Source organism: Idiotropiscis lumnitzeri, chromosome 18 (genome assembly GCF_059441095.1).
Source record: "Idiotropiscis lumnitzeri isolate Australia: NSW breed Sydney's pygmy pipehorse chromosome 18, RoL_Ilum_1.0, whole genome shotgun sequence".
Classification (NCBI taxonomy): domain Eukaryota; kingdom Metazoa; phylum Chordata; class Actinopteri; order Syngnathiformes; family Syngnathidae; genus Idiotropiscis; species Idiotropiscis lumnitzeri.
In genome coordinates, this window is record NC_142408.1 from 2,648,741 (window position 1) to 2,669,600 (window position 20,860).

General features: G+C 39.9%; 3 protein-coding genes across 7 annotated transcripts in view; 2 read left to right on the plus strand and 1 right to left on the minus strand.

The window, feature by feature from the left end:
- Positions 1-1,256: 1,256 nt before the first annotated feature.
- Positions 1,257-14,450, minus strand: atp8b1 (ATPase phospholipid transporting 8B1). Its single transcript, XM_088280965.1, has 30 exons — positions 14,282-14,450; positions 11,162-11,335; positions 10,789-10,886; positions 10,469-10,582; positions 9,869-9,967; positions 9,716-9,777; positions 9,497-9,569; positions 8,981-9,051; positions 8,223-8,305; positions 7,754-7,912; positions 7,542-7,630; positions 7,200-7,390; positions 7,038-7,122; positions 6,712-6,835; positions 6,600-6,643; positions 6,367-6,523; positions 6,059-6,247; positions 5,874-5,986; positions 5,635-5,799; positions 5,450-5,561; positions 5,300-5,375; positions 4,982-5,114; positions 4,703-4,831; positions 4,457-4,613; positions 4,023-4,246; positions 3,856-3,939; positions 2,826-3,071; positions 2,110-2,248; positions 1,849-1,979; positions 1,257-1,721 (listed from the first exon to the last, which is right to left on the minus strand). Exons 2-30 carry the CDS (start codon positions 11,322-11,324, stop codon positions 1,491-1,493), a joined length of 3,741 nt encoding a protein of 1,246 aa, XP_088137091.1. The 5' UTR covers positions 11,325-11,335; positions 14,282-14,450; the 3' UTR covers positions 1,257-1,490.
- Positions 14,451-15,465: 1,015 nt separating this feature from the next.
- txnl1 (thioredoxin-like 1) overlaps positions 15,466-20,860 on the plus strand; it is a 139,526-nt gene continuing 134,131 nt past the window's right edge. Inside the window, exons 1-8 of one of the 2 annotated variants that reach the window (XR_015839751.1) lie at positions 15,466-15,764; positions 16,490-16,586; positions 16,765-16,938; positions 17,069-17,191; positions 17,689-17,758; positions 17,887-18,059; positions 18,660-18,764; positions 18,845-18,977. Coding sequence is in view for 1 of the 2 variants with exons in the window: in XM_088281373.1 (XP_088137499.1) it covers positions 15,667-15,764; positions 16,490-16,586; positions 16,765-16,938; positions 17,069-17,191; positions 17,689-17,758; positions 17,887-18,059; positions 18,660-18,764; positions 18,845-18,874 (870 nt within the window). In the remaining variant the exon portion in view is untranslated. Of the gene's footprint in view, positions 15,765-16,489; positions 16,587-16,764; positions 16,939-17,068; positions 17,192-17,688; positions 17,759-17,886; positions 18,060-18,659; positions 18,765-18,844; positions 19,131-20,860 lie in introns of those variants that run through there. The other variant, XM_088281373.1, reaches the window with a different exon arrangement.
- wdr7 (WD repeat domain 7) overlaps positions 19,346-20,860 on the plus strand; it is a 37,327-nt gene continuing 35,812 nt past the window's right edge. For 3 of the 4 annotated variants that reach the window (XM_088281413.1, XM_088281416.1, XM_088281415.1), the window contains exons 1-2: positions 19,346-19,492; positions 20,296-20,467. In XM_088281413.1, the coding sequence (XP_088137539.1) occupies positions 20,309-20,467 (159 nt within the window). In that variant the 5' untranslated portion in view covers positions 19,346-19,492; positions 20,296-20,308. Of the gene's footprint in view, positions 19,493-19,597; positions 19,879-20,295; positions 20,468-20,860 lie in introns of those variants that run through there. The other variant, XM_088281414.1, reaches the window with a different exon arrangement.

Below are 20,860 nucleotides of genomic sequence, written 5' to 3' on the forward strand. Positions count from 1 at the left end.
ACTTAGTGACTGCTGTTAAAAAGATTTCTACGACTAAGACGTAAATTCTTTAAAGTAAGAGCTCGATTGTCCATTCGAGAACTGTGAATAAATGATAATCATCCCCAATTTGCACTCGCGCTCTTATGATACATGAAACAACTGAGTTGGGCAGCGTTGACTTGCAGTGACACCTAGAGGCTGTAACGAGTACTGACGAACTAAAATGCAGGAATTGAAAAACTACGGTACTGAAGCAAGACAAGCAGATCTGTGAATGGATGGATGGATGGTATTTTGGGATATATGTAGAAAAATACGTTCCTTGGCTCCATAAACTAATTGATATGATTCTAATTTGGCTATAAATATGAGTGAGTGCGTGAATAATTATCTCAAGCGTGTATGCATCATTCAAGTGATTCAAATTTTCAGGGTGTAGGTTTCGGATTCCCTGCGATCTCCAACAGATGAGGAGAAGAAAAGACATTGTTTCACATGGGTACATATCTCCTTGGCTTTTATTAGCAACACTATGATAAAATATCCTCAACTCAACCCCCAACAACCACTCGAGAATTTCTGGTTCAACTGCCTCAATTCATTAAGTAATAAAAACACGTCTGCATACAGTAACAGAAAAACAATGTCTCCGTTTTGGCTTAGAAGTGTGTGGCCGATACATAAATAAATTGCAGGGCAAACGAAATGACAATGTTTTGATATAAACAAGTATTTGTATATTTACATGTACACAGATGCAAACCAATTTGTAAAAGCGCGAAAAAAAAAAAAAACAGGAGGGAAGCTCAAGATTTCTTATCGTTGATTAAAAGTGTAGTTAAAGATTTGGAGTGAAAGAAATTTGAATTTCGAAAATAAGTGAGCACTACAGCGCATACCCTGACATCGTAACTTCCCTCCTTTATTCATAATAAAACGTTAAAAGTATGTAAGAAAAATGAAGGTCTGGTTTGGATTTCTGAATTCCAACAGACAAAAATGAATGGATCAATTTCATCAAATATCATGACGATAAAATGGCATAGAAAATACTCGTTTCAAGTGCACGATGGACATGGAGCCATACCTGTCGGAAGTTGGGTTTCATGTTTCATGACAAGTGAGAAAGTTGGGTCCGGTGCGCGTCAACGAACCTTTAAAAAAAAATAATTAAGTGTTTAGTTTTAAAAATCCTGAGCGAAATAAATGACATCGTAAGCCGCAGAGCATGACGAAAAAAAAAAAATGTCCGTTGTTTCTCTTTGGTTTAGTCTGTGCATTGAGGATGAACAAGTGCCTCAGTTCTTCTGTCACTTTCAAAAGCACTTCAACATCCATTCGAAAAGATCCCTCAACTTCGATAAAGTCATTTTCCTGCGCCGAGTCACCAATCTTGAGCTTATCAGGCGGTGTTGTCGCAGATCGGTCCCTCTCAAATGGTGATTCGAAAAACATGAATCCCATCACAGTCGCTTTTTTTTCTCCACCAGTCTTCAGGTCTTCAACCATCAAATGTTCTCAGCTCTTTCAGGAACTTCCCTGATGCTGCTCTGGGGTCCAACCCGCGTCCCCGTGCGCCTCCGAATGCTCCGGCCAGAAGCGATGAGGTCTGCATATCCTCGAGAGTGGGAGAAGGCATAGCCAGAGCGGCGGGAACGTGCGCCGCGTTGGAAGCCGGGTGCCCGTTTCTTCGCCTCCTGTTGCATTTCCAACTCGTACCTCTTCCGATTTCTTTGGACCTTGAGGACAGGTTAAAAAAAAAAAATGCTTTAAACGACGACAGCTCACAGGGGACTTTGATTGGTAAACCAACCAGTGAGGTTTTCACAAACTGAGACAGAGTAGGGCCCGCAAGTTTGACCTTACCTTGTCTCCGATGGAAGGAAAGATGATTTTATGGAGGAACTGGATACAGATGATAGGAAGTAGGCTGATTCCCACGGTGAGGATAATGGTTAACCACAAGTAAGGCTGACGGAGAGCATTTGCGGCTGCCCCTATAAGAAACGGAATAGGATTAAAAAAAAAAAAAAAAAACATCGGATTATAGCATGCAAAAAAAAAAATAAAAAAAATGCTTCAACTAAACTAAGGACAGACATAGAAAGTGCTAAATGACCCACTGACCTGTGAAAGTAAAAAATCGGGGAAAGATGACGTGAATTCCAGCACTGTGCAAGTCAAACATAATGCCAAAGTAGATGGCGATGCTTCCTAAAACAGCAAAACAGTTGACAAAGGTCCAGTAGGACGTGTCCAGGGAGATCTAAAGGCAGCAAGAATGACAACGTCCCATCAAAACAAAGTCATTCCTCTCTGACACAAATAGTGTTAATTCCTTGTCATTTCATCAAAGGAGAAGACAACAAAAATCTTTACAAAAATTATGTTCTATGCAGGTTTACTCGTCAAAACATGGTATTTTGATGAATATCGTGTTTGTGGAATGTGAGTTAAGCAGTAAAATCCAGCCATTTTTCTACTATCTCAGGGGGGGGGGCGGCCATTTTGTCACTTTCGTCGACTGAAAATGACATCACAGTTGCTCAGGGCTCACAACCAATCATGGCTCAGCCGCAGAAAACAGATGAGCCGTGATTGGTTGTCACCTGCGCAACTGTGACGTCATTTTCAGTCGACCGAAGTGACAAAATGGCCGCCCTCTGAGATGACTAAAAACAGGTGGGATTTTGCTGCTTAAATTCATATTTCAAAAAGACAATATGAATCAGAATGCCATGTTTTGACTCGTGAAGGCCCGTAAAACATTTTATTGCAAAGAATTCTTGGCGAAAATGGTCAGTATAATGTCAGTCTCGACAAACAAGCAGTGAGTGACCAACCTGTAGATTGACTGTAAAAATCAGCGAGGAGGCAGTGACAACGGCAAAAGACTGGTAATCTGAGGGCGCTTCTCCATCTTGCCCCATGGTTTGCAAGAATGCTCCATAAGGAATGAAGAAGATAATGAGCGAGACAAAGATGCCATGGAACAAGCTGATAAAGAAGTTCTTGTAGTTGAACAACGCCCCCTGCTGACCGGGCAGATACAGTTTGGGAAATTTGAGGCTCAGTCTGTCGTTCACATCCTGCAGCAAATACAAATGGAAGAGAATCATTTTAAGATTTACTGATTGATTTGCCATTAAAAAAAAATATTTTTCATTGATTACAAATAATAGTGTAAACTAAAAAAAATAAGTCACTCACTCTCTCTCAATTGGTGACAATAAATTATCGCTGATACAATTGATTTTCTACAAATAGATAAATACAAAATTTGTGCTTCTCAATTATCCTGCGCCGCAACTACAAATAAAAGCATTTTTGTTGCAAAAGAGTTCATACTCGCTGCGCACAATGTGCAAGGAGAGCGCCACTGCCAACTAGTGGAATAGATGTGCAATTGCACGGTGGGGAAAAAAAAGCATGTTCCTCAGGGACGCACTCGCTCAACTCAGCATCGCGCCCCACTATTTGAGAAGCACTGTCCTAAATTTGATTTTCAAAAATTTTACTGGACTGGACCTTAAATTTAAATTGAAAACCTCTGAACTAAAAGTTAGACACGACACAGTTTATTGATTTGTTGACAAAAGAATTCCTGCAGTTAGCACACCTTCAATTCATTGAAGCGTTATGCTGAGTCACGCTCAGACGTGGTTCTATTCACAAAGCTGACACACCCCACAGTGGAAATCGGTTTATTATCTCAAACTGGACTGTGAACTGCCACGCTTGAATGACTACACGTTTCATTTCAGAATTAAACAATATATAGAAATTGATCCAGCGGTTAAACCTTCAGATCTCAGTACATGATGGGACCGAGCCGATCTTTTGCGTCCTCAATTATGACCGAGTTGTTTTTACCTGGTCGAGGAGTCCAACGAGAAGAACAGGTAAGCTGCTGTAAAAAAGATTGTAGAGCGTGATGAACCAGTCCTCGTAGGCCACCTAAAGCCAAAGCACAATGACATTAAAAAAAAGTGGGCTCACCCATCACTTGAATGTTTACGTCACAAAAACCAGATGCTGACCTGTGCCGAGTATCCGCTGAAGAAAGAGTACCAGAAATGCACCAACGTGAAGGCAAAGTTCTTGAAGAAGAAATACCGAAGAAACTTGCACATCCGAATGTAAGACCAGCGCCCGTGCACGAGCAGGAGTCGTTGCAGATAACGGAACTGAGCAAACGCAAAGTCGCTGGACATCACAGCTTGCATTCCCTCTTGGCCACTGATGCCGACGCCAATATCTGCGGCTGGAGGGAAGAGGTGAGAAACGTGTTGAAAAAGCGATGCTGATTGGGGCACGTATGACCCTTTTTTTTTTTTTTTTCAGTCGTCCTACAATAAAGTGTAATTGCACCTCCACTCCAGTAGGTGGCAGTGGCGCTCTCAATGGCCATTGTGCGCAACGAGTATTAAGTATTATTTCTGAATATAAATAGTGTGGATATCGGCATACGTACTCTTGATCATGTTGACGTCATTGGCCCCATCGCCTATGGACAACGTCACGGCCTTCTTATACTTCTTCACCAAACTGACCACATTAGCTTTCTGCTTCGGTGTGACGCGGCAGCAAATCACCGATTCACACTCACAGGCCATGTCCACAAAGTCGATCTGGAAAGGAAAAACACATTTGGTTGTCGTCTTCGAAATTCAATTTATGATTTAGTTTCGATATACATAGATATATATTTTTTTTTAACCTGTCTCATCTCTTTCTCCCACTCGTTCATTGGTTGTCCATCCTGAGGGCTGCTGGGAGGCGGTCGCTTTCCCAGACGACGAAGACGCAAACGGCGACGTTTCTTCTTCTTTTCATACAGAATTTCGTTCTGAGGAAATTCGGAGAAATATTCGAATATTTGATAGATAATAATCTAATTGACTAAAGTTGCGCTTTGCTATATCATTAGCCTCTTAAAAAAAAAAACACTTTCAACAGCAATAGAACCACAGTCAGGAACAAAAAAAAAAAAATTTACCAGCCATCCTCCAGTTATGATGAGCGCATTTTTGCCAGGTTCAGGGAAAAACGGCTCTGCAGGTTTCTTTCTGCCTCGGCTCTCAGTCGGAGGCTCGCGTCTCCTTTTAGCCTGACGGAGGCTCAACTTCTCGCTGGCGACAAACAAATCAATAAATGAGTTTAAATTATGATGCGATGGTGTACAAAGCCAGGAAAAAAAAAATATATATTTTGCATCGATTCAGGAGGTATTTCTGACCGATATTTGAAGTTTAAAAAGAATAAAATAAATACAAAAATAAGGGGACTACATGTCTTTAAAAATCAACTAACTCACTTGACATCCTCTCCATAATGAAGATGCATGTCGTCCGTTAAAAGGGAGCATGAAAATCCGATGTTCTCTGCAGTTTCTGGAACAAGGACAGAAAATTGACGTACAAATAATTTACATTTCATTTATTTGCTCATTGCTTGTCCTCCGTACCTTTCTTATCTCCGGTCAGAACCCAAATCTTGATATCTGCCTTGGCCAGTTTGGCGATGGTTTCCGGTACTCCTTCTTGCAATTTGTCTTCGATGGCTGTGGCTCCGATCAGCTGATCAGAAAGGCGCGGCGGTTATCGATCCCGAAAGATAATCAAATGATGGCGCATTTTTTTCCCCACTCACCATCAAGTTTTTCTCGATCATTTCGTAGACTTGATCGAGCGCCGCCTCCCTGTTGACCATGGTCACCTGAGCGTCCATGTGTTTCCGGGACCAGGCGTCATACTCGCTACTGCTGATGTCTTTGTAGCACAAGCACAGTGTCCGCAAGGTCTCGTTGGCAAATTTCTGCAAGGGGGGGCGAACCATTTTTTAGAATTCATCCACATTTTCCACGTTGAAATCAGCGAAAACGAGCTCACATCCAAAGCGGACTGAGTGGACTCTTTGTGCTTGGAATTGGGCGAAAGTCGCTGGTAGATGACCGTGTCAGCTCCTTTGCAGTAAAGACGAATACGACCATCCGGAAACTTCACTGAAAGGGGCCACGAAATCAATGAAAGACGATTCAACGTCACCAATGATGCGTTTGCGTGAGCGCTCATACAGATGATGGACATGCGTTTGCGATCAGAGTTGAAGTCGAGCAGCGCTAACATCTCGTAGGTTCTCTCCTGTTCCATTTCTTTGATGGTGATCGTGTCCTGAGTTCGGGAAAGAAAGACGAAGCCGAAGTTCCGAGCCGCTGTTACGAGGGCGCCCTCATCTGGAGATGCGGCTTGGTACACCAATTCGCCTAAAAGAGAAAAAATAAACATTTTCATACTGAATACATTTTTTTTTTATTAGTAATTAAAATTAAGATGAAATATTTTGCCTTTAATTATTAGCAATCATTAATAAAGGTCTTATTACCATCTTTGTTTTCTACCATGACAGTGTGACAAAGGGAGAGGAGTCTGAAGAAGTCGATCGCCTCTTTATCCTTCTTGGATCGCAAACAGGCAACGAGGGAATTGTCCATGAATTGGAACTTTTTGTCTGCAAACTGATTCCAGCTCCAGTCCACGGGCTTTTAGGAGAGCAGAGGTAAGGTTTCTCGACAGTGGCAACAAAAAAAAATTTCAAACAGATGTTTTCAGTGTTACCTTTCCGCGGTCCAGACGCACGCCCTCAGCAGTGGTTGGGTCACCTGTTGCAAAAAAAAACGCCATTGAAATTGATGTCAAACGTTTTTTTTGCTGGAACTTTTGACGTTACCATAGCTGCGTCCGGCAATGGTGCACTTTTTGAACTGCATGATGTTTTGCGTCAGCGTTCCCGTCTTGTCTGAGAAGATGTATTCAATCTGTCCGAGCTGCTCATTCAGGGTGGTGGTTCGAGCCTGTCGAGAATTCAATCGCGAGGGATTGTCACGATTGAAGCTCAGAAAAGGGAAACTCGTCGCCAAAGTAAGGGCCCATCCCAAACCTTTGTTAGCCTTTAATATTTTCAGCCATAATGTCAGCTTTCAGGCTACACCTATCGCATGGAAACAATGTCCCGATATGTTTCCATTGTCGGTTTAGAATGCATTACGAGATTACCTTTGCTGGTGTGTCTTTCTCTGCGTAGTACATCTGCAGGTCCCAGTTGATGAATTTACTCTGGCCAAGACGGATGACCTCCACACTGAACATAGAGCACGTTTCAACTCAAAGAAATTACCGTAGAGCTTGTAATAGCGGGCATGAAATCTTTTTACCAACCTGACGTAGAGTGAAATAGGCACCATGGTGTTCAGAACAATGAGGTAGCCCCAGAAGCCGAGGAATCCTCGGTAGGAGGTACTATCATCTCGACCATCGTACAGATACCACGCGTTGGAGCCCACTTCCTCGTACCAGAAGCTGTGACCAATGGCGAGTCCTGCTGCCACCAGGATCAGGAGGGCAAAGATCTACGGTATCCAGTTGTCACACAAAAACACGTAGAGTTTGAATGAATGGATGAATGAATGAATGGATGAATGAATGAATGAATGAATGAATGAATCTCTCTCACATCTCAATACATCAAATCTTAAATTATTGTCTTAAACTTTAACTCACGGTATACACCATATAGTTCATCAGCTCATCAATCTTGGTCCTCTTGAACCTTGACTTGCCACCATTTCTCATGATTTTTGTATCAGCACCTTTCAAGAACAAAAAAAAAAAAGAAAAAAGATTTTAAACTTTAAGTCGCAAATCTGATGCTGTGTATCTAGCTACAGAAACGAACTTGTATATAAATGCATCTCATCGAGCGATATGCAAACCTGCAAAGATGACAAGTCCGTGACTTGCTTCTGTATTTCTGATCTTGCAACCTCGGAGCAGCATGTTGTCCAGGTCCAGCGGATAGCGTTCTCTCTTCCAGTGCATCACCCCCGTGAACTTGTCCAGACGGTTGTTGGGCTCCTCACATTCAATCAGTGCTATAAAAGAGTAGAGTACATCGACTGGTTAGAAAAAAAAGCTATTTTTAATATTAAAAAAATAATAATAAATTTAAAAAAACAATCCTGTAGGCCCATTATTTGACATACCTTTTACATAAAATACAGACATCATAACTAAAAATTTAAAATTACATTCTTATCTTAAAAATCTAATTAAAAAGATTTAATTAAACACAAGCTCAAACTTGATAAAAATTCATAATCGAAATCGATACAAGCTGCATATAATAGAATTAGAATCTACCTAAAAAAAAAAACATGGAATTGTAAATAAGTGCAGAATTACCATCAAACTCCGCCAATTGGCGTTCCTCCTGCAGTCTTTCATCAGTTACTCGAAGTCCCATCTTGAACTTTAAGTTGGTTTCTCTGGTAGGAAAAAATAAAATTATTACCTACGGCAAAAAAAAAATGACTGTCGCTAACCAGAATTCAGTGATCACAACAGACGCGCTTGATAAAAATAAATCAATGGCATACAACAAGAAGTTTTCCGTTTCTTTTAGTCCACTTGGTATTAAATTTCACCCGTGTGTCACTGAGCGGCGAATGCTTGCAAACGGAGCTAAATTTAGGTCTTTGTCAGGGTTCGTAAAAGGTTGCAAACAGTTTTATTTATGACGAGCAGTATTTCTTGTCGCAAAGAGCCAAGAAAAAATGTCGACAAATAAAACGCAAAATTTGCTACGCTCAGTGAGAGAAGGGCTCACTCACTGTAAGGACAATCCGAGCATTTCCGTTCTTTGAAAACAAAAGTTTGAATAAAAGGTGTTCATTTCTGTATCCAAAAGAGTCACATGAGTCAAAGCCGAAAAGCAAAATGTTTGGAGTTGTCTTACTTGAAAAAGAGTCATGTGTTGACAGAGAGCTCATAAAAAAAACTTTGCATCATTAATCAAATTTAATTTCATAACTTTTTTTTAATTTTGAAAGTGTCTTCACGACAGTATTTATTTTTGCATAAGCATTTTCCATGATTAAAAAACTTTTTTTTTTTTTTTTTTAAACAAAAGATAAAATAAGATGTAAAAATAGAGGCCTCACCCATCAAGCTCAGCTGTTTCCACATAACACAGGCTGTTCGGGTTTGAACTAGATAACAGCAACATGTCCGCCTGGAAAACAAAACAAAACAAAAAATTAACAATACAAGCTGACACACTGGACAAGTCGTACAACATGCCAGTACAACAAAGTTTGCCGTCTGGGCCACTTGGAATTCATAAACTTAACAGAGGGTGTATAATGGTGGTTACGTACTATAGACAACTAGAATAATAATATAACGAGAGCATTGTGAATTACATATTACCTAATGCTTAAAAAAAGATTGAAAAAATAAAACAACCTTCAAACTAATCGCTGAGGAATAACGGTAAATAAAACAGCCCTCCTGATTATTATCCTGTAATCATAATCCAATATTGAATAATTCCGAAACCGTAAAAACGGATTATTACATTATGAATAAACTAATGACATCCAAATCCAATTTCTCGTCGCCAGTCTAACGCAGACAAACAATCAATCCCTCTCATAAAAATCCCAATTTACACTTACAGGAATGAAATCATTTTTCTTCAGACGAACGACATCGCCGACCTCGATGTGTCTCCACTTTGACTCTTGAAACCTGAGCCACGAATAAAAAAAAAATTTTTTAAAAAAAACAAGGATATTTTATCAATTTGTCAATAGAACAAACAAAAGCATATTTTGATCGCAAATGGATTCTTAACGATGGAACATTACGTTCTCCAAACGTGAACAAGTTCTGACCTTCCATCAAGCAGGACCTCACATTTCCTATTATTAATCTCCTTGTCCATCTTGTGTCGAGCCTGAAAGGCAAAAGCAGTGGGGAACGTAATTTCCAAGAGTGTTGCTATTTTAATTTAATATTGAATATTAAACGACAGCGGCTTTCCTTACAAGATCGTCCACCAGGTCTTTGACGGCAGTCACTCCCAGAACCACAACCAAAGGAATCAGGGTGGTGTACCAAGGCAGAGTTGTAATCGCTGGAATGCACTGCAAGACAAAAATACCTTGGCGTATTCTGTCCATCAATACTGCGCAATTGGACCTTCATTCACTCCCATTGACGGGTATAGTCGTCAAAAAGCACATTTATTTTACCTGGGCTGGCAGAGAATGAGTTCATTTTATATGATGATTATATATTATTTTGGGGACAATGGCAATCTAATTTATTATGAAATAAGGAATTATTTTGGTGACTATTTTTAAAAAAACTAAATTAATTTACTTACAGCAGGTTTGATTGTGGGAATTGTGCCTAAATTTAGAGTTGATTAGAATGCTCGCGAATTATTATTAAGTTAACCAAATACTTTCGAATGTTGTAAAATTTTAATTTTTTCATATTTGTGCAAATTTAAAAAAAACATTGAACTTGCATCACTTTCAAGATTATGTCTTAAACAACTTCTCAAATTCAATTGTTTTATTTTTTTTTTTTAAATATTCAATTATGACGCCAGAGGCGATGTTGGTAGTTGGGATATGTACCTGTAGGATGAGCAGAGCCAAGAAGTAGATGTTGGCGACTCTCTTAAACTGCTCGTACAAGTTGAGGGGAAGGAATGTGAGGACGTTGTATTTGTACGTCTTGATGGCATTCCCCTGTAACAATGACAAATGTTGATGAGGAAATAATCGAAACGACGCAACAGTGACGCCAACCATTTTTATGACCGCGTTACAGTAAATGACTTACAAGACAGTTTGAGTATCGTAAATTCATGATCAAGTCGAACAGAAGAAAAATAATGCAAGCCCCTCTTAGTTCTCACGACGTATTGGCCAAGAGTTGTGATTTGTGCACTTACTGAGTATCTGCTCTTCTTATAACACAGGAATACTTTTTTGTCAAATTCTGGCAGGTGGTGATAACCTCGATCGTTGGCTTTCACCTTCCAGCCAACCTCTAAAAAGAAGAAGGAGTAAAATCATAAAATTTCTCGATTATGTTTGCATAAAGTTAAAGAAAATAATTTAATTTGTTCTGAATTTTTTGGACTATAATTAATTTATGTGCAGTAATTCCCTTTATACCTCTACATCTGGGAATTATAAAAAAAAAAAAAAGTTCATTGAGACGGACGGCACCTTATAGTCCGAAAAATTACGTTACGTGTCTCATTTAGCAACTCGTAACAATTATAATGAATGGATGGATGGATACTCTTCATAGCGCCTCACCAGCGGGTCGAATTTCCACGGGGGGAGGCGGGGCTCCGGGCGCCGGCTCTTCTTCCTCTTCTGTGCTCACATCCAGCTCATCGTCCGTCTCGTCGTCACTGTATGGCATGACCTCATCATTGGGCACCTCAGACCCGAGGGTGCCCACACGGCGCGTAGTCATTTTGACAATCTCTACCAAAACAAGAACGAGTTGTGCAACAGGTGAACGCTCTGTTGTCCAATCAAAAAGTAGATTCGGGCCGAAAACAGGAGCAGCGGGGTAATGGGCATGGAAACTGAAACTGGACGGAACGCTGCCACAAGTGTCATAAGTGGACTATGAAACTTGAGGAATTTTCAGGATAAAATACCTGCATGCTATTTTATATTCAGTATGGCAACTGAGATGGACAAATTTTGACTTAAAAATATAGTTTTTTAAATCAAACTGAACTATTTTAGACATAAATAATCAAAATAATATTAGGAACATCTCAAAACATGAAACGACTTCATCAGTGGCATCAGCCGCCGCAGAAAACAGGTTTGCTGGTATCTGGCGAAGGGGCGTAACCATGGCGACAATGGGGGCGGGGCAAGTGATCTGCAGAGTGGGACAGAGGAGAGCATACCGTCGTGACGACAATGAAACCTGAGAATGGGGGGGGGAGGCTCGGCTCGCGTTCAGACAGGTAAGGTGAAGAGCAGAAAATGGAACGACGCGAAAAAGACGGAGCAAATAAAAAGAAGGCGGGATCGCTTGCCAGCTGTCATGCTCCATTTTAATACGAAGTAAAATAAGAGAGCAGAGGCTTTAGATCAGATCACCATTTCACGTCTGCAGCACCAGAGGTTGTTTTGCAAGTGATGCAAATAAGTAATGAAAAAAACAAAAAGACACATTGCATACTTCTTTTTTTTTTTTTTTTTTGAAAGTGCAACACAAATCAACACAACCCCCAACACACTAAATCAGGTGTGGGCAAACTACGGCGCGGGGGCCACATGCGGCCCGTTCAAACGCTTTAATCGGCCCGCTGAACTTGAAATAAATTAGATGTATAAACTTTGTTAATGTTTTATTGTCTAAATACTGTGTTTTTTTTTAAGACATATTCATCTTCATTTAAAATTAAATGTATTCTCCGATGATTTGAGGTACGATTCAAGATTCCGTTAAACGTAAAAGAGTATTTTTATTTTATTTATGTCAACTTTGCGCCATTGAACAAACTGTGATCAAAACCACACATATTGTCTTTACATGTTTGTGCTTGGTGGACATTAAAAGATTTGGCACCTATAAATTACTACGTTGTGCATATTCCTAAAAAATTTTTTTTTAAAAAAGAGTCCTTTAGTTGCCAAATGAATCTATTCATTCATTAGCTGATTGCTAATGAGAACTAGCCATCGATTGCTTGCTGAAGTTGGTTTGAGACATCAGAAAATAATATTAAACTTGAGTTTAGATAACATTGCAACGGTAGTTACATTTTATTTTTGCTCTAATGACTTCAAGACGGATCGACAATTTATCCAACATAAATGGCAAATGATTAATTGATTTCCAATTTTTGTGTGGCGTTTTCATTGCTGAATATTAACTTTTGCTCAATTTGAATACTGGTTGAGTAATAAATTAAAATCAATACGACATAAAACAAACTAAACTCATATTTTTGTGAACTGTGTTTTAAAAAAAAAACTAGAAACTTCTCATGATTTTTCTGAGTGAATTTTTCAATTATAATTTTTAAATCTTTAAATTTTAGTCCTAAAGTCCACAAAGACACAGACAGTACTTCCCTAATCCAAACTTTGTCTCATGACTTGCTTAAGGTAAACAATCGGCGCAGGATGCTTGACCCGGGCCGCATTGTTTTAACGTACAACACTCTCCTGGAACTTTCAGCATTAAAGTGCTTCAGCAAGTGACGATTACAGCTTTCAAAACGTGGACTGCGAAGCTATTTTGGGTGCCTGCTGTGCTGTTTTAAGCGATTCGGATCGCTGATTACGCTGTCTTGTTGTGACTAACTTAGACTTCAGCAAAACAATTATTTTTTTTTGTTTGTTTTTAAACTATCATATGGGTCATTGGGAGGTTTGTATTAGAAGGCCTTCCGGGCAAATCGAGACTAGTTGGAAGCTAACACAACAAAATTGAGACAGTCTAAATAACGGTAATCAAATCAAAAGACGACAGAATTAAACCCCTACCCACACAATTTTTGCATATACTATAACAACTTCAACACTTCCGGGAAGACTTGCTACGAGATGTTGGAGAATGCTGGAGGGAATTTTTGTCTAGTCATCCAGAGCAACATTTGTGATGTCACTGGCAGGGAACACCTGATTCATCTGGTTCTGTTCACATTCATGCAAGCAGTATGTACTGCTGTAACTAATACTTAAAAAAAAACAAAAAACGTCACTTGTAGTTACAGTAAGATTCAGGTTGTGAATACACTCTGGCCAAATGAAATTCAATCAAAGTAAAATTAGGAGTTTTCAGATAATAGTGTAGTGTTTCTTAAATCAATAATTTCATTATTGCAGTTGCATTTTGCAGTGATGTGTAACTTTACTGCATTATATTTTTTAACATTATCCAAAACATTGTGCTTGTATCGTGTAGATCAAACACGTTGATTAATTCCAAAGTTGTGCATGGGAATATTTTACTTGGTTATCAATTTGTTTTTTTGCATTTGTCCCAGTGTGTGTCTTTATTAACATACCATCCCATAATTAGTGTGTGTGTGTGTGGGGGGGGGGGACAATTTGTCTAGTTTGGACCTGTTTTGGAAAGTCAATTTGTGGCTTGACATGTGATCATGGATTCTGAACTTGTTTCGTTTTGGCTCAGTTACAACTGTGCTGTTCCAGTTCTGATAGGGCTAAAAATTATTAGAGATTAGATCAACATACATTTAAAAATGAATAAATGAAATTTTAAAAAAAAAGCATATTATGCTTTTGATAAAGCCAAAAAGGTGAATGGAACCAGAGAATTCGCCCAGGTGAGACACTGACACTCCCTTCGAGGTGTTTTGAACCACGCAACTCTTCAACAGCAACTTGAAACTGACCAAGTCCAAAATGTCTACGATTATATTAAAGTGTACTTACAACGTGTTCTTTGCTGATGTGTGGGAAGAAATTTTAAGTAAAAATGGAAGAATCAGCTCTCTGTGGGTGTCCGGCCGCTGTGTCACCGTACCATGTTTCTTTCTTCTTCCTGCTTGTACAGACGCTCCACAGCACCCCGCCCTTCCTCTTCCCCCACGCAACCTTACCTGCCCGGCCCTCACCAACCCACGCGACCGGTTCGACAAGTCAATGCGTTCACGGACCGCAGAAGCGGCCTCCTCGGGAGTGAGCGCTGGGCATTTTTTTTTTTGATTGATTGATTGATTTTAAATGATTGGGCACTGAGCAGGTATTGATGTCCTGAAGACGTCACGTGGTACGCGTGATATTGAATTGGTATTCTACATTTGAAACCGCATTGAAAATAACTACTATTTGTGATTTCTAAATCTCGGGGAAAAAATGTTTCAGATAATTGATGGATGGCTATGTAATTCATTTCCATCTTCATTGTATCTTTATTTTATGTTGATTGTGTACAAATAACGGCCAAATGGCGTTTTCATTGCAGTCCTGTGTATTATGCTGTAAAAGTGTGATTTACAGGATGTTTGCATTTTTTAAAGTTCGTTTATTTTTAAAACACCACTAATTGCAATAATATGCAAAAAAGTAATATCATATCAACGTACATCTCTCTCTCTCTCTCTCTCTCTCTCTCTCTCTCTCTCTCTCTCTCTCTCTCTCTCTCTCTCTCTCTCTCTCTCTCTCTCTCTCTCTCTCTCTCTCTCTCTCTCTCTCTCTCTCTCTCTCTCTCTCTCTCTCTCTCTCTCTCTCTCTCTCTCTCTCTCTCTCTTTTCTCTATATATATATATATATAATGAGATCTTTAATTAACATAAGCAAGGCAAGTAACTTGTCAACACCCTATGTATGGTCACGGTGTTACATCAAAACCAATACTATCACCCAGCATCAACAGAAAACATTTTCTTTATGAAAGAACTACAAATGCGTTTTAAGAATCACATTCTACGATAACTAATCTAAGTGAGTTCTATTTCGGACAGTTGAAGTTGCAAGAAAAACTGAACACAATCACAAATCTTCACAAATCTTATCAAACCAGGACAAATGTATTGATGTGTTCCCACTCCAAACCTGAAGGTGGCGGTAATAGTAACGTGAAAGTATGCCAACGAAAAACAGCCCGGCCCACCCCATTCCTATTGGTCAATCAGAACGTCACATGTCGATTCACTTGCGGATCTGGAGTGTGCCTAACAAATAGACAATTTCACCCACTTTTGACGCAAAGCCAAAACACAACAATATAATTTAAAGTAATTAACTATAATTGTGTTCTTTTGGAAATATTTCTGCAGTGACAAGGCCTCGCTGTCTATATCGTCTGTCATTTTACCATGGTCGGTGTTAAAGTTATCGGGAGTGATCCGGAATTTCTACCGGAGCTAGCGGCCGCCGGCTCGAGGCTCACGGTGGTAAAGTTCACAATGGCCGGGTAAGACCCACGTTGGAGGCCCTCATACTACAACCAGCTATGTCTCTTTACGGAGATTGGTTGGTCACGAGTTGTCACCATTAACTCTTTGGCAGAAATGCCATTTACGGTGTTGATCTGTATCTGAAAACATTAGCTTGTATGATGCATCTATAGGTTAGCATTATGCTAGCCTTAGCATTTCTAGCGGAGTTGCTTGTAATGACATAGCACTATTACGTTCGTTCACTTAACTTTGGGGAATTGCGAAATCCAATGGTGGCTTGGCTAATATAATAAATGTGTTGAATAGAGAATCTGATCTTGGATCACCGCTGAAAAGATATGAAGTGTACGAAATTGTCCAATTCTCTTAGTTGTCCAGTGTTTGATTGTACGCACTTGGCAAATACATTTCCTGTGTGTTTACTTGCTAATCAGATAATTTGTCATATAATACATGTTCGATATGCCAATTCTTGATTGCATGAGTTTGACTGTGTATTTTAATCGGTCAATTAACAATGACCCAAACTCAATTGTTGACAGATAATACTAAAATGATTAACTGTCAGAATGAGACACATACAAGAGAGCCAAACTGTGTTTAATCTGGAACAAAATAAAGCTCTGCTGTGTTTAAGATACATATTTTGTTGTTTTAAGTGTTCTTGTATAATTTGACCAATTATTTGAGCACTTCTGTGTCAAGAGCTAGTTAATAGTACTTTCTGCTCTCCCATCAGGTGCCGGCCATGTGTCAGAATAGCTCCAGCGTTCAACATGTTGAGTAATAAGTATCCCCAGGTGGTCTTCCTCGAAGTTGATGTCCATGTCTGTCCGGTCAGTCTGATCTCAACACAACAATAAAACATGCGGTGTATGTTTTCAAAAATTGTTGGGTATTAAAAAAGTGAATAACCTTGTGGAAGTTTAGGAACAGTGTGAAATATTTTGCCAAAGAAAGGCAACCATTTAGATCATTTTGGTTATTTAACTGAGTAATCTCTCTCTTCCCTAGGCAACAAAGGAAGCCAACAACATATCAGCGACACCGACGTTCTTATTCTTCAGGAACCGTGATCGGGTGGACCAGTATCAAGGAGCTGATGCTGCAGGTCTGGAGGACAAGATCAAACAGCTCACAGAAAATGATCCAGGAAACGGCGAGGACTCTGACATTCCAAAGGGATATGTAAGTGGACGTCATTTTAATACATCAAAATTGTTCCATGACGAAGTTGAAGTATTTACAAAATTGCAGAGAATTATGTTGACTTTCAAATAAAGCTAAAATGCAGTATAGTACTTGATTTTGTTTCCAGATGGACCTCATGCCTTTTGTCAACAAAGCCGGCTGTGAGTGCCTCAACGAGAGCGATGACTGTGGCTTTGACAACTGCTTACTGAAAGACTCTTCCTACCTGGAGTCCGACTGTGATGAACAGGTAAGCAACAAAACGGACAACAACCAGGGCAACAGGCTAATTCCACATCCTCCAGATCCATCCATCCATTATCTAAGCTGCTTCTCCTCGTGAGGGTCGTGGGCGTGCTGGAACCTAACACAGCTGTAGGCGGGGTACACCCTGAACTGGTTGCCAGCCAATCGCAGGGCACACACAGACGGAAAATTCATTGTTGCACTAATCGTAACGCCATATTGTATCGTAAACCTGCATCCCGGCAGAATGCCTTGCAATTTGCGATTAGGATTTTCTTTGTGATTTTTTTTTGTAATGAACGTGGTACATGTTGATATTGATTTATTGCCAAGCCCTACGTGTTCCTATTCTGGTCTCTTGTACAAGAGAAATAGTGACTGCAGCTGGCATATGTTCTAAAGCATGCCTTCATGAATATGTCTGAGTCAGGTCGAGCTCAAATCCCAACTCCTGGCTCATCAATCTTACTACTTTAAAGGTGTTTGATATTTTGTTTGCAGTTGCTGACTACTTTTGCCTTCAACCAGCCTGTGAAGCTCTTTTCCATGAAGCTACAGTGCTCAGACTTTGGTGAGTATGTTTGCACTGATCTTGAATTGTTCGTGAGCCTATTGAGCAATGTTTTCTGGCAACTCTTTGTCTCTCCTTAATATTTCCACCCATGATAAATGTTGTATCTCCTTTTTTTTGTGTCCTAGCCCAAGCTCCTAAAGTGGTGAAGATATTTATCAATCTCCCGCGTTCGATGGGTTTCGACGATGCCGAGAGAAACGAAGCCACTCAAACTCTGGAGCTGGCGGAAGAAGACTACAAAGACGATGGAATCATTCCACTGCGCTATGTCAAGTTTCAGAATGTGCAGAGCGTAACGGTAAGAACCAGAAGTTCGCTTTTATGACTAAAATATTGCAACGAACCAAGTACATCTTGCATTATGACTAGTATTAATTTTTTGTCCTGATTACAAATCCAGATTGTATTCTCACAACAAGGTCCACAACCGTAAGCAGTTATTTAATGATCATGCATGCTTCTGTTAAACTCTAGTTTCTCCTTCCACTCATTCACTGTTGAATAGGTTCCTTATGATTCCACGTAACTTGAGATCGTTTGTCTGCAGAACACAAAAGGTGTGATGCAACGCAATATGAATGTGAATCAATGTTCTAATTGATACACATCCGTGAACAGGATGTTTGTTCTAAATGATATTAAACTGTGAAGTTGCAGTACACATTTAAGTGTAAAAAGCAATTTATTTAATAGTACGAGTTGTATATTGGGTTTGTGGATATTAACAGATTTTTTTTTCCTCATTACTGGAGACGGGGGAATTTTCTTCCTGTCCGATCCCATAGTAGAGTGTTGTTTGCTGCTTGTCACCTCACATAGGAACAACATCTAGCACCTCACTGGACTACAAAAATGCATTATAATCTATTATTTGTGTCTTTGTTTCCCCATTCACTAGTTGTTCGTCAAATCAAATCAAGGAGATGAGGAGACCACAAAAATCAACTACCTGACATTCATTGGTAATCCAGTACAGGCCACCAACATGAATGACTTCAAAAGGGTATGCATCGATCACAACACTAAGCCAATGTGTCAAACATTTTATATGTGTAGTAATAAATGAATGGTCTGTTCATGCAGGTTGTGGGAAAGAAAGGAGAGAGTCACTGAGTCGGGACGATTGGAGGGAAAGAGGAGGCTGCTGATATTTTGAAGGACTTTTCCATTTGCCAAAGCTGCCACACTTCAAACAGACATTGACACACGTACATAGTTCACACACACACACACACACACACCCACACACTCCTCAACTAATGATTGAAAGAATTGTGAGTCTCTGAGGACTCTCCTCTCCGTCAATGAACATTTGTATTGTAATTCAAATCAAATTTCCTGTAAATAAAACTGTCCTTTTTCAAAGGCATGCATGTGTTTCCTGATTTTATGGCAACTCATTCCTGCAGAAACGTTTCTATAATGGAGGTAAGTATTTATTAAAACCCACCATCCAAAGAACACTATGTCCGGATTTGTTGGAACGAATGCTGCTTTGGCAAATGGTGCAAACCGCCTGCTTTTACTTTGAAAGAAACACCCGGATGCGGTTATGGTCATAGCCTAACTATGGCTCGTGATCAATTGACTGACCGTCACGCAAAGGACTGCCTGAGCTAAAAGCTCAAAATAAGCTGCGTTTTAAAAAAAAAAAAAAAGTTTTTATTTACCACCAACTGCGAAAAAATAACCACATTACGAAGGAGATGCCTCAGTGAGCTGCTGTTTTTGGTGCGTATCCACAACCTTAGGTATTACATTTTCATCCTATGAAGCTTTCGCAACCCGGAAGTCCCAACATTACCGTTCATTGACTTTAATTTAGCATAGCATTTTTTTAGCCGATCGGTTGTTGTTAGTATGACATGCATAAATAAGGTAACGAAAATGCAACAATATAGGGAATCACACACGACACCCTTTCGAGCTATTCCTACACACGTTTCCCTTAGCTGCATTTTTACTGTTAACTGCTGACATATAATCCGCCGACATCAAATAAGATTGCGGACATTTCAGAATCAGTTTAATTCAACGTAATTTTAATTCCCAGTCAGAGAATGAAATCCAGTTTCCATCGAAGCTTAACAGTGCAAACAAACAAAACTGAACTGAAGGTGAGTCTCTACGTAATTGAAGCAAAAGCTTTATTTAACGGTAGTGCGTCGTGCTGTCTCTTCGTTGTAAGATATAATGATCTGCGCAAATTGAGTGAACGATCGATTACGACAATGATCTTATTACTGTCTGCACACAACAACGCTGTTAGAGTTCGGTGTATTGTGTATTATCTTTTCCACTCCCAGAATAACCAAAATGTGGCAGTGTCAAGCGTATGTTTTTGTGCACGAACATTTTTAGTCATTGAAGGCTAGGTTGTCATGGAGCAAAAGCTGCATTAATATAACCCTCTGCAACCAAAATAAAGTAGTACGTTTTACTGATTTTTACAACTTTAAAATACTACACATTAAATTATGGGATTTTTTCCCCCCTAGTCTTCACTTATATTCACTTTAATTGAACCCTACCAGACAAATCAACACAATGTCCGGGAACAATCTGGTTCTACCCATTGTTCTATGGGGTCGCACCGCTCCAACCCACTGTATCAGCACCCTGTTGGTGATGGACGACTTCAGCACGATCATCACTGGCTGCCATGATGGACAGATCTGCCTTTGGGACCTGACGTCGGAGCTGGAGGTAGCAATAAAATCATACGGTGTGGTTTACCGTACCTTTACCTTTTCAGTACCTTATGGAATTTAGCAGCTGGGTTTATCATGGTAAAAATTCACAACTACTCGGGTTTGCTGCATGCTCCCTACAAATTGACTGATGGATGTTCATCAAGACAGGTGACATGAAAAGTATCCCGAACTCCTGCCGGGAAACATACAGCCAACCATTTTTAAACTGCCGTGAACTCGTCTGCACGACGGCAGAAAAATATGTGATCAATGAGCGCAAGCGGGCCCCCTCCGTTAAAAAACAAAAAGGAGGGCGCAGACTTGATGGGGAAGCTTTGTCACTTCTGCTGGTGGTTTGGGTCCATTCCTCGCTGCTTGCAGGTTTAATTGTTTGTATGTTTCCATT

What these genes read in the sequence shown, in the direction of transcription:
- atp8b1 (XM_088280965.1), bottom strand. Translation starts at nt 11,324, where the DNA reads ATGACTACGCGCCGTGTGGGCACCCTCGGGTCTGAGGTGCCCAATGAT. An exon ending in CATTATGGAGAGGATGTCAA is followed by an intron (nt 5,115 to 5,299) that starts GTGAGTTAGTTG and finishes GTTTGTCGCCAG; the next exon opens with CGAGAAGTTGAGCCTCCGTC. An exon ending in TCAGCGGATACTCGGCACAG is followed by an intron (nt 3,940 to 4,022) that starts GTCAGCATCTGG and finishes CTTTGGCTTTAG; the next exon opens with GTGGCCTACGAGGACTGGTT.